This window comes from Eubalaena glacialis, chromosome 15 (assembly GCF_028564815.1).
Source record: "Eubalaena glacialis isolate mEubGla1 chromosome 15, mEubGla1.1.hap2.+ XY, whole genome shotgun sequence".
In the NCBI taxonomy this organism is placed as follows: domain Eukaryota; kingdom Metazoa; phylum Chordata; class Mammalia; order Artiodactyla; family Balaenidae; genus Eubalaena; species Eubalaena glacialis.
The window spans coordinates 63,160,152-63,174,632 of NC_083730.1; the positions used below are offsets into that span (position 1 = coordinate 63,160,152).

Below are 14,481 nucleotides of genomic sequence, written 5' to 3' on the forward strand. Positions count from 1 at the left end.
AGTAGTTTGTTCGTTTTAAAAAATGCTAATATCCCATTGTGTGAACATATTACAGTTTGTTTATCCAGTGTTACTGGAAATGCAGGTGTTTCTAGTTTTTATCTGGTATGAATAAAGTTACTCGGATCATGTCTGTGCGTGAGCATATGTTTTCATTTCTCTTGGGTAAATACTTAGGAGTGGAATTGCTGGGTCATATGGTAAGGGTTCAACTGTAAAAGATGCTGCCAAATATTGATGCTTTTCCAAAGTGGTTAAATGGTACATTCCCACCAGCAATATATTTAACTTTCCAGTGCCCCACATCCTCACCAATGTTAGGAATTGTAGTTCTGTTTGAATCTTAGCCCTTCTAGATGGTGTCTGTTGATAGCTCATTGTGGTTTTAATTTCCATTTCTTTGATGTTTAGTGATGTGGAGCTTTTTTGTGGGCTTATTGACCAGTCATATATTTTCCTTTGTAAATTGTTTGCTCAACTCTTTTGCCCATTTTTGTTTGGATTTTGTTTTGTTTATTGTTGAATTGTAGGAGTTCTTTATATATTCTGGGTGTAAGTCTTTTGTGAGGCGCATACACACAGACAGACACACACATACACACAGTAAATTGTTCTCCACGTCTTTGCCTTGACTATTCATTTTCTTCGTAGTGTCTTTTGATGAGCAGAAGTGTTTGCTTCTGATAAAAAGTCCACTTTGTCAATTTTTAATTTTATAGTTAATGCTTTCTGGTCCTGTCTGGGATATTCTTCTCCCAAGGTCTCAAAAATATGTTTTATTTTAGAAGTTTTACAGTTTTTAGCAGTTAAGTCTCGTGTCTGTGATTTATCATGAATTACACTTTGTGGGTGATGTGATGGAGGAGCTGACCACCTCTCTTCCCCCCATGGTTATCCATGACACTTGTTGAAGACTTTCCTTTCCCCCCGAATTCCTTTGGAACCTTTTTTGACAACCAGTTGACTGTGTACATGTGAGTCCCTGTGAATTTTCTGTTTTGTTCTTCTAACCTGTCTGTCTGTCCTTGCTCCAGTACTGTGCTGTCCTGATTACTCTTCTGTGGTGTTTGGCTGGAGTAGACCACTGTTATCTGAAAGTTTTCAGTCTGGCAGAGCTGTCCCTTTCTGGTCGTTCGGCTGGAGAGGGCAGGCTTCTGTTGTTTTTATCTGAGCCCGCCCGTCTGTCTGGCTTCTTTTGCTGTAAGTCTGCGATGTAGAGGCAAAAAGAAAACTCAGGGAACAGTGTTGGTCCTCGGATCCCGAGGTCCCTAGCCTGTCTGCCTTCTTGCTCTACCTGTCAGTCTGTTTTCTCTTAGCTGTGTTCACCAGGAGGAATAGGGATATGAATTCTTTCTTAAATGTTTACAGGTTTACATCATTTCTCCTTTTGCCTCAGGAGTAGGAATTTCTAATTTTTTAATTTGTTTTATTTTCTTTCCTTTGGCTATTTATGCTGAAATTTACTGTGGACCGTTCGAGGCCTCCCTCTTCTGCCCTCTTATTCAGCGAGGTTCAGGCTTGCTGTGGCTCTCCAGTGCTCAGAACTGTCCCAGCGCCAGCGTGTTCTTTCCTCTGAAATCGCCCTCTCTTCGGGCCTCACTCCTTCCTGTGTGCCGATAGCCGCTCCCCTTCCGTTCCTCCCAACTGTGGCTGAGTCAGGTCAACAGCTATTTCTCTGGAGTAGTTTTTGCAAGATAATCTGTTCAGTGCGTCATGAACAAAACTCTCTTCTTTGTCAGTCCAGTGTGGAGACTGAACTGTAAGTCACCAGCTCCTGCAGCAGCACAGAGCGGGGGATGGTCCAAACCCGCCTGGCATTCTGTTGTTCGTGGTCCTGCCCTCATTCCTCTTAGCCCCAGTGTTGTCACTTCCTGGCTTTGGACTTGGTGATGACCCACGTGTGGTGCCTGAGCCCCTCAGCTTGGCTCCAGTTGGCTCTCAGTTCAGAGCCACCTTGTCTTTCAGTGTCTTTTCTGTTGCTTCTTTGTGAAACTGCTCCCGTCAGACCCGTCTTCTTGCCGTTCTCATAACAAGCCCCACATTTCTGCTTGTGTCTGTAACGCCCTGCTCCTCCTGGCATAAGTGTGCCCTCTTGTGTGTGTGTGTACACAGAGGGCAGGTTACTGGAAAGAATGTGTGTTTCGAGTCAAGCAGATCCCAGTTTTATCTCTTGCTGTGTGGCATAGGGTAAGTTACTTCACTTCTCTGAGCCTTAGTTCCACAGTTTGTAAACATGGAAAAACACTTTTCTCACAGGACATATAAGGTTAGTTAATGTATATGAAAGTTCCTGAAGCCACAGGAACTCAACTAAAATGTGGGTTTCCTTTCTTTGTTTCCATAATTAAAAGTTGAGGCTAAGGGCTGGTTCATTTCTTCTCATCTTTGTGTCATTAGCAGGACACAGCCTGTTGAGAACATAGAAGAGACTAATTAGATTGTTAAGTAAACAAACATCTGACTACTTCCTGTGCAGCCTGTGCTGTGTTACATGCTAGGACTCGCGAATTATTGGGCAAGACGGCCCTGTGAGCACAGGTCATTAAAGCCCAGCAAGGCCTGTGCAGCGCTGGAGGTGTGCGCCGCGGATTCTGCGGGCACAGGAAGGGGGCACGGCTTAGACTGGGCGGGGTGGGCATGAGGGGGGATTCCTGGAGAAAGTGTGGCTGGTACTTGATCCTTTTTTTTAAACAGTTTTTTTTAGGTATAATTTACATACCATAAGATTCACCCACTTAAAATGTCAGTTTACGGTTTGTAACCATCACCACAGTCAAATCTAGACCGTTTTCATCACTCCAAAAAGATTCCTTGTGCCCATCTGTAGGCTTAATGTTAAAAGACGAGTATGAATTGGCCCTGCAAAGATCCTGGAAGGAAGGCTGGGTTCCAGGGTGTGAGGAAGACAGCATGCAGGGAGGCGTACGACACAGGTCCGTGGGGACAGGATGCCAGTCAGCGGTCCGTCTGTGTCGAGCTGTGCTCCTTCCCCGCCCCTGTGCTTTGGCTTCCCGGGTCTCTGGACCTCAGTTTCCTCACCTGTGATGTGTAACTGATAGGTTGGTGGGATCTTGGCTCTCTTTAAACTCTCAAACCTGGGATGGTCAAAACCATCCCTTCAATTAAGGGAAGAATAGAATGTACTTTTAAAGAATAATAGCCAAAGTCAGGGCCCATGAAGAAAACCTAAAAAATTACAGTGATGCTTACAGCTCCTTAGATGGAATTTCTCCTGTTTAATGTTTTTCCTGATTAGACAAGCAGTAATGTATACTGGGTAGAAAACTTATGAAATGCAGAAAAGTAAAAAGATCACTTATAATCTTAGAATTCACAGATAATTATTTTTAAAGTTCCCTTGTTCTTACAGTTTTTTGCATATGTTTATTTAAAAATTGATATTGTGCTGTAAATAAAATTGCTTTCCCCACACTATTAAATATTGTCAAAAACACAACTTTTATGAGACTAAAAAAACGTGGCCTGTTCGTTTAAAAAAAAAACCAATAATAGTAATACAAGTAATAGATGGGCATGGTAAGGCTCAAAATATGTAGAAAGGATAAAGTAAAAAATAAAGAAATCTTTCTTTCCTTCCCCTTTTACAACTTCCAAGAGTTAACAGTTGTTAACTATTTCAGAAATTGCATGTGTGTGAATTTATATTCCATTGTTTGGATCAGTCACAATTTAACTGATCTTCCATTGATAGCTGTTTAGATTATGTTGTTTTTGCTGTCACAGTGCTAAAATGCGTATTTTCATGTACACATCTTTGAATTCTTGTAAAACTATATCTGAAGGATAAGTTCCTAAAAGGAGGAATTCTTGGATCAAAGAGAGCACATTTAAAATTTTGATAGGGACTTCCCTGGTAGCGTAGTGGTTAAGAATCCGCCTGCCAATTCAGGGGACGCGGGTTTGAGCCCTGGTCCAGGAAGATCCTGCATGCCGCGGAGCAACTAAGCCCGTGCGCCACAACGCTCTAGAGCCCACGAGCCACAACGACTGAGCCCATGCACCTAGAGCCCGTGCTCTGCAACAAGAGAAGCCACTGCAATGAGAAGCCCACGCACCACAACGAAGAGTAGCCCCCACTCACCGCAACTAGAGAAAGCCCGTGCGCAGCAACGAAGACCCAACGCAGCCAAAAATAAATAAATAAATATATTAAAAAATAAAATTTTGATAGATGTTGCCAAATTGCTTTTCAAAAAAGATTGTGGTAGTTTACATCTCAGCCATCAGTGGCTATTCTCCCGAATGTTTGATCACATCCTTACCAACACTTGGTATTAATCACCTTTTTTGTGCTTTGCCAGTCTGATGTTAGAAAAATGGTAACTTATTGTTTTGTTTTTAAAATTGTAATTGTACTTGAACATTATTTTCATGTGGATATTAGTCATTTTTCTATGAACTGCTTCTCATTCTTTGTGTAGGTGTCTTGATTTGTTGAGATTTTCATTGATTTGTGAGAACTCTTTGCTTATTAGAGAAATTAGCTCTCATAATTTACACATTTTTTTTTTCACATTTGTTTGTCTTTTGACTTTGTTTATGGTCAGAAATAGCAGTCTTATCACTTGTGTTTGTGGATTTTTAAAATTGCAAAATCACCTTAAAAGTGAGTGCAAAGAGAAACAAGTGATTCTAGTAGTTTTTCAAATTAATATCATGAAGACATTAAAGAGGAATAAGAACTAATCCAAGTAACTTTTAAACACAGTACTGTGCACCATCTGTCTAATGAAGAAAAAAATGCAAACAAATCTTGAACTTTTCTTACATTTGTCCTTTGGGTTTTTTTTTACTTCTTTTTTTAAATTTATTTTTTATTGAAGTATAGTTGATTTACAATGTGTTAATTTCTGCTGTAGAGCAAAGTGACTCAGTTATACATATATATACATTTTTTTTTCATATGCTTTTCCATTATAGTTTATCACAGGATATTGAATACAGTTCCCTGTGCTGTACAGTAGAACCTTGTTGTTTATCCACATTTGTCCTTTGTAGTGTCCATTGTAGCGAAACTATTGTGTGTGTATTTTAGGACTGAGCAAATGAGGGTTCCATTGTATCTTTCAACATAATTCCAGCCCAAGATAAAATAGCTGTTATCAACATATGAATTGTCCAATGCAGTATAGAACTACGGCTAATGATCTGTATATATCACTTTAATTGTTTTGTAAATTTTGATACTGAACTATTCATGTGTAGTTATATTAACAGTCTTCTTAATTAATTATTCGTGGTTGTTTGGCCATAACTTAAAAAAAATTAGGATTTTATGTTGGATAGCAATCCAAAATGAAGCCCATTACAATGGTGGGTTCCTTTTTAGAGGAAACACTGTGTCCTACTTTGAGAACCCACTTTCATTTGGTTCATTTTTCTCACACTTGAAGATCCAGTGCTTTCAGCCAACTCTTTGAGAACCGAAATGTGTGGTGCACGAATGTAACTTGAGCTGACAAAATGAACAACTATTTTTAAAGGGGGGTTGTGAAGAAAAATATTTTTGATTTGTAAATGCAAGATTAGTTGCCGTGTTGTGTGTGTGTCTGGCGCCCTTGTGTCTTGGTGGTCGTTGGGTGACTGTGATGTGCTCTCTCCCTCTGCAGGGGTGATGGGCAGGTAACAGACGCCCTCCTCACTGTCGTCAGGGAGGCAGCATGACCGAGTGCTTCCTGCCCCCCACCAGCAGCCCCGGTGAGCACCGCAGGGTGGAGCATGGCAGTGGGCTCACCCGCACCCCCAGCTCTGAAGAGATCAGCCCCACTAAGTTTCCTGGATTGTACCGCACGGGCGAGCCCTCGCCTCCCCATGACAGCCTCCACGAGCCTCCCGATATAGTGTCTGATGATGAGAAGGACCATGGGAAGAAAAAAGGAAAATTTAAGAAAAAGGAAAAAAGGAGTAAGTGCCATTTTCTCTGTGCTGTAGCTAAAGTTTAGATAAGTTTCTACTCTAATTATGTGTACCTGCTATCTTGTAGAAATATATCGAGTCAAAGACTCTTGTTTTATATTTTCTTTATTTTTCTGCATCTCAGTTTTTGTATTTTAGGGTGTTATTCTCACAAATAAAAATACTGAATTTCCAGAAATGGTAAAGTTTTCTGGTGGAGATTTCTTAAATTTTAAATAAAAGTATGAAAAGTAAATATAGAAATTTTGTCCTTATACAGTCTTACTCTCTTGGCGAGGTTGTGTAGGCCAGTTGGGGTACATGGTGAAAAAAGTATGTATTCGTTTTCTTAAGCAAATGCCACGATGCATTCCATTTATGATTCCTGTTCTGTACGGAGGATGAATCGTTTAGACATAGCTTTTTAGCATGTTAAAAGCAAATCAGGTGAGTTATTTTAAGTAAGTGTGCTTTTAGTTTCATGGTATTTTTAAGTTAATTTGTATTTGAAGCATGACATTTGGATAGAATGCACAAATTGTGTACAACTTGATGAATTATCACAAACGGATACACCTGTGCTAATTACTGATCGTACAAGGCTCTGGAAATAGAGCATTATCAGCATCCTAGAAATTGCCTGTTGTTACCCCTTCAGAGGGAATGCCCAGCACATCTGGACACTGCCTGATTTTGGACTTCTGTACATGGAAGTAGATTTCCTTTTGTGGCTAGGTTCTTTTGCCCAGTGTTATGTTTGTTAGATTCATCCGTGTTATTGCATATGGCAGTAATTTCATTTTTATTGCTGGATTTTGCACTAATATACTAGAATTTATTTTTCCATTCTACCGTTATTGGTCATTTGGGTTGTCTTCAGTGTGTGTTATGAATCGTGCTTCTGTGAACGTCATTGTCCAAGTTTATGCATTTCTGTTGTGTTTGTGCCTGGGAGTGGAATTGCTTACAGGCCATGCTCATTTCAGTATCTGTAGATCCTGCAAAACAATTTCCAGAGTGCTTGTACCAGTTGACAGTCCCACCAGTGGTGTCTGAGAACTCCAGTTGCTTTCTGTCATGGTATTATGCCCTTAAGACTTTGGCCATTCTGGTTGGTGTGGGGTTTGTGGTATCGGTGCTTTAATTAGAGGGAAATGTATGCAATACCTTTAATTTTTCTTATAAAATAGCTTGTGAGGTAGTTGGCTAAAGAAAAGGAGAGTTTCAGATGTTAAAAAAAAAAAAAGAACAGTGAAACCAAACTAGGATAACTCTAATATTGATACTAAGCAGTTATCAGTGTGAAACCAGGGCTCCTGACGTGGGGAAGTGGCTACCATCCCGAGATTAGGGAGTTTCCTGGTTCTGTTCTCCCCAAATGAGGCTTCAGTCCCATCTGCCATCTGCAGAAAGAACTTAACAGCTGGAGACAGGAGAGCAAAGTGTGATGGCGATGACGGGAGTGTCTGAACAGTAGTGCATTTCGTGTCATGGTTGGAGATTGCTTCACGTTATAGGAACTAAATATGAAGAAACCTAAGCTAAGTAGAGTGTAAGTTAGAGGGCCTTATTCAGCTGATGAAAGAATGCTGTGCATTATATAGGGATTCTCTCCATTAGCCCTCTGTGTAGATAATACATAAATTAAGATAATAAATGATTATTTATATAATTTGGTTTGCAAAAATTCCAATTGCACGTGTGTATAAAATAAAACCAGTTGCAAGGGTAACTGGCTCTCTGCTCGTTGCCCTCTTGTGGTCAGGAGACATCATGGCAACGCCTCATTTTAGCTGGGAAGCCATTGAATGAATTGCTGAGAGTACCAGGAGGGCTTGGCCATGGGGTGAAAAGCTGGGTAGCCAGGGCCAGGTGGCACTTCTTTGTCCTGTTTTCAGACATTGAAAATGGACAGTTTGACATTCAGCAGACATCTGACTCATGCACCCTGCATTTCTTTGGCAGCTGAAGGCTATGCCGCCTTTCAGGAAGATAGCTCTGGAGATGAAGCCGAAAGTCCTTCCAAAATGAAGAGGTCCAAGGGGATCCATGTTTTCAAGAAGCCCAGCTTTTCTAAAAAGAAAGAGAAGGATTTTAAAATAAAAGAGAAACCCAAAGAGGAAAAACATAAAGAAGAAAAACACAAAGAGGAAAAACATAAAGAGAAAAAGTCAAAAGACTTGACAGCAGCTGACGTGGTTAAACAGTGGAAGGAAAAGAAGAAAAAGAAGAAGCCAATTCAGGAGCCAGAGGTGCCTCAGATAGATGTCCCGAATCTCAAACCCATCTTTGGGATTCCTCTGGCTGATGCAGTGGAGAGGACCATGATGTACGACGGCGTTCGGCTGCCGGCCGTCTTCCGGGAGTGTGTGGATTATGTGGAGAAGCACGGCATGAAGTGTGAAGGCATCTACAGAGTGTCAGGTATGGGGCTCGCGCCACATGTACTGGTTTTTAAAGATTAGCTTCACTTCCATTTTTCAAAGGAAGGGAACAAATACTCACTTGTGAGGAAAATTGTGACACGGGTCCTAAACCTTGTTCATTTCCTTGATCCTTCCAGTTGAACAAAGACCCCCACGCTCTGTGTGTGTGTGTGCGCGTGTGTGTGTGTGTGTGTCTGTGGTGTGTGGGTGGTGCCCCTCACCTGGGTGCCTCCGTGAGGCTGGGCGTTGGGGGGGATGGTCAGCGGGGAGGAAGGACATCTGGGTTCAGGACGCTTCTTGGCCACAAGACACAGTTACTGACAGTCGTTTAAGTATTTCCTGAGTTCAGCTGAGGGACGCACAATGTTCTTGCTAAATGTTTAGGTCCCAGATGTGGATACCTCTGTGTTCAGGCGCGGCTCTTACGTGCATTAGTGAAGTTGAGGTTCCATTTCTCTATGTTCCGTGTGTATGAAAACTTACATTTCATACTGGCAGGAAAGTAATTCATATTGGGTGTCTAAAATCAAGCAAAATGCATGCTGTCTAAAGTAGAAGACTCTATTTCTTACAGAGCAGTGTGGCTTTGTGTTGGTGTAGGATGCAAGTCCTGTCCTGTGTGGCATCCGTGCTGTTGTCATCACGTTCCCGTGGTTCAGTGTCTTGGTCCTGGACCTTGAGGCTATAACATTCACTGTTGCTCATGCGTATTTCATGATGAGTTAAATCATACACATTTAGAATAAAGAGACTAGATTTAGTTTTTCCATTTAATTGGTTCATGCACATTTCTAGAAGGTGGATTTGATATTTAAGCTTTGTTAAGAAAGGGCAGGCATGTTTGATAATTGGGGAGACCTTTACATAATCCCACAGATAACATGTTATCATTTAAGAGTGTTTTGGCTAAAATGCTACTATTTTATAGAAAATAAGATAACTGAATTAGGCACTGAATTTGAATTTATAAGTCCTTAGTTACATAAAAATAAACACATTTAAATGAATTTGAAACTTGCCTTTTAAGAAAAATTTATGATGGATTTTTAAAGATCTACACAATACTAACATAGCTGCTTCTCTCACGTGATTTCGATAGGTGTGAAGAAACTTTGTTTTAGGTGAAAGTTTCTCTGAAGAGTTCCTACAGCTTTGTTCAAAGGATTCTTTTGTCTCTGACCTATTTTTGATGTTTGCATTCTTTTGGAGTCGGAGGTGTGGGACTCCTCTGAATTCATGTGTCAGAGTGTTCAAACTGAGCTGCTCCCCTGGTTGTTGGCTCCTTGGAGGCCGAGCTTCTGCTTTGATCAATTTTGTATTTATTTTTGAAGCTCTGGCAGAATGCTGCATTCAGCACTCTGGACTACAGAGTTTATGGCTGTGACTTTTCTTTTTGAATGCTAACAGTATTGTTTTCTGGTGGAGAACTCTGATTCTCACTTCTCCATATATATGTTCCAGTTTTAAAGCTAATCTATGATTTTGCGTATGCTCTTTCTGTACCTGGAAATTTGTGCACTTTTCACTTGTGCAATTTTCTGGGCAGGCACTGTTGGGGGAAAACTACAAATCTATAAAATGTATATGAGAGAGAGAGGAGGTCTTTGTCAAGAATTTCAATTAAAGTTATCACACACCATGTTTTACTCATAAAAGTAAGAAAATAGAAATTATTTTCTAACTTTTCCACCTCAAAATAAAGATTATACAAAAATAAGATTCATATTATTATTTTCCTATTTGGGGTTGTTGATTTCATTTTGTCAGTGCTAGATTAAGTTACTGATTTATTGTGATGACATTAAAAGGTTTTCACATAAGGAATGTCAGAGCCCAGATGTAAGCACTATTGATTGTAAAATGCTGCTCGGACTAGGTGACACTTGAGTGTTTGTGTTTACCATTACAATCTGTCAGCCTTAGTTTGTGGCTTGTTTCCAATAATTGGCCTGAAGTTTTTTTTAAATTGAAGTATAGTTGATGTACAAAATTATATAAGTTTCAGGGATACAGCATAGTGATTCAATATTTTTAAAGGTTATACTCCATTTATAGTTGTAAAATATTGGCTATATTCCCTGTGCTGTACAATATATCCTTGTAGCTTATTTATTTTATACATGGTAGTTTGTATCTCTTAATCCCCTACCCCTCACTTGCCCCTCACCCCTTCCCTTTCCCCTCTGGTAACCACTAGTTTGTTCTCTGTATCTGTGAGTCTGTTTCTTTTTTGTTATATTCACTAGTTTGTTTTATTTGTTTAGATTCCACATATGAAGTATTTTGTCTTTCTCTGACTTATTTCACATAGTGTAATACCCTCTAGGTCCATCCATGCTGTTGCAAATGGCAGGATTTCATTCTTTTTTATAGCTGAGTAGTATTCTGTTGTGTATAGTACCACATCTTGGCCTAAAGTTTTAAGTATTGAAAACAACAGAAAGCTACTTTGTGTTCTCATGAGCAATCAGCGTCACTGAATTATGTCACTTAAATGCACATTGGACTAAAAATCTAGAATACTTAGTGTCTGAAAAACATTTGTGTGTGTTTCTGTCCAGTAAGAAAAGCAAAACAATTTGATTTTAGTAACCCAAATTTCACTTTTCTTTTGTTCTAACCCTGTTTCAGATTAAGAAAACATGTAAAGAACTTAAACTTAGAAATTAGATGGGTATTATGTAATGAATAATTTTCAGTTTTCAAAGAGTTTGTTTAGATAGTGAGCTCACCTTTTGCATTTATGATACAATTTTTACTTATAAAAGAGTAGTCACCCGCAACTTTTTGAAACGTGCTTGTATGTACTGAGTTGTATTTTATGTTGTCAGTCTTGTGGCTAGTTAGGAAAAGCGGTTGGCCACTCTTGTAGAACAAGGCATATGCTTGGATTGTAGTTTAATTTTTGCCTGAATTTTTACCTACCTATCTTTAAATAAAAAACAATTTTTTCCCCCTGAATCGATTGGCATATTTGCTTGATGTTTCTGTGGTTACTATGACTTTTGTTCTGAGTACTGAGTTTGTCCATTATCATTTAGCTTTTGGTTAAATTCATCCTCTAAGTGTAGTCTTTTATCTGCTTTAATGGAGGAATTGTATGAACCATGTGCAGATTAACACTTCATATGGTCAGGATGGCTCTTCTCTGATCTCCCCCAGGGGTGGGCACACTGGGGAAGAAAGCTGTGTGTTTGATTTTTTTTTTTCTTGATACTTTGTTTCTCTTCTGAATTCGAATGTTCTAAGGAATTAAATCCAAGGTGGATGAGCTGAAAGCAGCCTATGACAGAGAGGAGTCTCCAAACTTGGAAGAGTATGAGCCTAACACTGTAGCCAGTTTGCTGAAACAATACCTGCGGGACCTGCCCGAGAACCTGCTGACCAAGGAGCTGCTTCCCCGCTTTGAAGAGGCTTGTGGGCGGAGCTCGGAGGGCGAGAAGGTGCAGGAGTTCCAGCGTCTGCTGGAGGAGCTGCCCGAGTGTAACCGTCTGCTGATCTCCTGGCTGATCGTGCACATGGATCACGTTATCGCCAAGGAGCTGGAAACAAAAATGAACATCCAGAACATTTCTATAGTGCTCAGCCCGACTGTCCAGGTACACAGCCGGCCCTGGGGATGCAGGGAGGGTTTCCTGTTGCTGAGTCACATACCAAGCAGTGAACCAGGGATGGTGGGTAAGGGGTTAGCCTGAATGTTGGCCTTTTTCTTTCACAGTGTGGACAGTGTTGGCATGTAAGGTAATGAGCATGTTGGCCTTTTAGCTGTGGCTGTGAGATTTGAATATTGTCCAGTCTTTGGTGTAGTTTGTAAGCAGTTCCTGATGACAGTGATCTGTCCTTAGTGGAAGAGGAGCCCGAGGGGCCTGCAGTTACAGTTCATCTGCACTGTTTTAAGGATTTCAGTTACTTCATCAAATAGCATTACTGCTTAGTCATATCACACACACATACAGACTCAGGCTCAAGGGGGCCTAACGTTGTTCATTTGGTCAGGGATTTGACCTGAGGACTTCATTCATGAAGAGGTGTGTATAGAGTATTTTACAGAATCTTAATCTGAGGAGGCATTTCAGAGAGGTGGGTGGTGTGTTAGTTGGTGTCTCTTTACAACATAAATTCCTGGCCTTCGTTTTCTGCTGCTCACTTGGTGCTGGCATAGAGCATGTGTTATCCTTTAATTGGAGTTACTGATATTTCACTCAGGCCAAAAACAAAGGGCAAAACATGAGATGGGGTTATAGTTTTTATGTTAAGCCTTCTTTTTGGCCAATATACCAGGTTATTATTGGTCACTGTTATAACACACTGTTACACATAAGAGTGTATTTTCTTTCACTGAAGATTCCTTCATTGCTTGTTGATTATATTTTGGAAGCAAAATGTTTCTCAAATTTCATATTAGTCAAGTTTTCAGAATTTGGTAAATATTACATTGTTACTTAATATAACTGTAGTAGGGCTGTTGATGTCACAGAAGATTCAGGTGTGTTGTCAGAATAAGTTTTAGGTAGGAAATAATTTCTTTTATTAGCTTTTTAGCCAGCCTAACGTCCTGGTCTCTTAGCATTGGAGCATCTATTTAAACACGGGCTCTGGAGTCTGCCCGGAAGCATTCGTCTCTGGAGCGGGGGCTACCACACTCAGCCCAGCTCTGCAGCTGCAGGCTCCTTTGTTCCTTAGTAGATCCAGTTGCATGTGTTAAAATGTATCACAGTAACTTGAAAATAAAGAACATAAGATTTAAAAAATCAGTTAATGTTATGGCGCTAAAACAGAACAGATTGATGATCATCGGCCTGTGCATCCATTTCTTGGCTTTTTCCCTGCAATTCCTCATAGTGCTGAGTCCATGACTTAACTCATACTTGCTCATTCTCTTCTTTAAATTGTCCACTCATTAGCAAAACATGTCTGGTCACTACTGAGGATGCACTTAGGCAACAGACACAAATGAAATGAAATGATAATTTTAATATTTTTCTTGCAAATCTTTTCTATTTTTTTTTTTTTTTAGATTAGCAATCGTGTCCTATATGTGTTTTTCACACATGTGCAAGAGCTCTTCGGAAATGTGACACTGAAGCAAGTGACGAAACCTCTGCGATGGTCTAACATGGCCACGATGCCCACACTGCCCGAGACCCAAGAGAGCATCAAGGAGGAGATCAGAAGACAGGTGCGTGCAGCCCACCCCCCGGCCCCCAGAGCCAGCCCTTGCTCTAACCCCGTGGGAGACTGCAGTGCTGAGGACGATGGCCTCCTGTTCCTTGAACACTTCCTGTGTGTCTGGAGCTGCGTCAGGCATACTCTTCATGGCACACTGAAGCCAGAACTTCCCATCTGGCACTATTTCATGCCAGTTAAGGCAGAACATCATAGTGGACAGAGCACAGGTTTGGAAATCAAAAGACCTGACTTTAAATTCTTGCTCTGCTCCTAACTAGGCACGTTGCTTAACCTCCTTAAGCCTTGGGGATTGCATTTAAAAATGAGTCCTCTCCTAGGTTTGATGTGAAGATTACCTTAAATGAAATAATGCGTTAAAGATGTTCACCATGGTGCCAGGTATGTTGTAAGCAGTCCAAAAATGTTAGCTTATCTGGACAAGGCTGCTTTATTGGCCTTATTTTACAGATAAGAATAATGAAATTTGGGGAAGTTAAATAACTTATGCTGTGTTACCTGGTTACTAAGCTGAAGAGCCAGGATTTGACCCCAAATCCTGTGTTTTCCCACTGTGCTACTGAAACAGTGCCATTTGGTTGTGTGTGTTTGGCAAGCTCAATAAGAAATTCAAGGCTAAGACGTTTACTTACATTTGATAATTATTACATCTTTTGTTTGCATACAAGTTATCAAATCCCTGCTTGCCTTTCTTCCCTTTTGTCTGCTCTGAGCTCCCATTTCTTAGTAGTTGATGTGTTGGGGGAAGGGATGTGAATTGACTACTGGGAACCAATGTAAATTGATGGATTAGAACCCAATGCTCAGGCAGAAAAAATAAAGATGATTTTTCAGTCATAGCCTTGAAAAAACAATTCATGCATTATGTCATTTTTTTAATGATAATTGAAAAGTAGTTGATTCTGCATTTTTAGAAATTGCATGTGGTTTTAAGATGACAAGACATGGAATC

The 14,481-nt window shown here is 40.3% G+C and overlaps 1 protein-coding gene across 4 annotated transcripts in view; it reads left to right on the forward strand.

Annotated features, from left to right (window-relative positions):
- RALBP1 (ralA binding protein 1) overlaps positions 1–14,481 on the forward strand; it is a 43,106-nt gene that overhangs the window by 16,452 nt on the left and 12,173 nt on the right. For all 4 annotated transcript variants that reach the window (XM_061169005.1, XM_061169002.1, XM_061169003.1 and 1 more), the window contains exons 2-5: positions 5,631–5,925; positions 7,882–8,340; positions 11,592–11,941; positions 13,360–13,521. In XM_061169005.1, coding sequence (XP_061024988.1) covers positions 5,682–5,925; positions 7,882–8,340; positions 11,592–11,941; positions 13,360–13,521 — 1,215 coding nt within the window. In that variant the 5' untranslated portion in view covers positions 5,631–5,681. The remainder of the gene's footprint in view (positions 1–5,630; positions 5,926–7,881; positions 8,341–11,591; positions 11,942–13,359; positions 13,522–14,481) is intronic.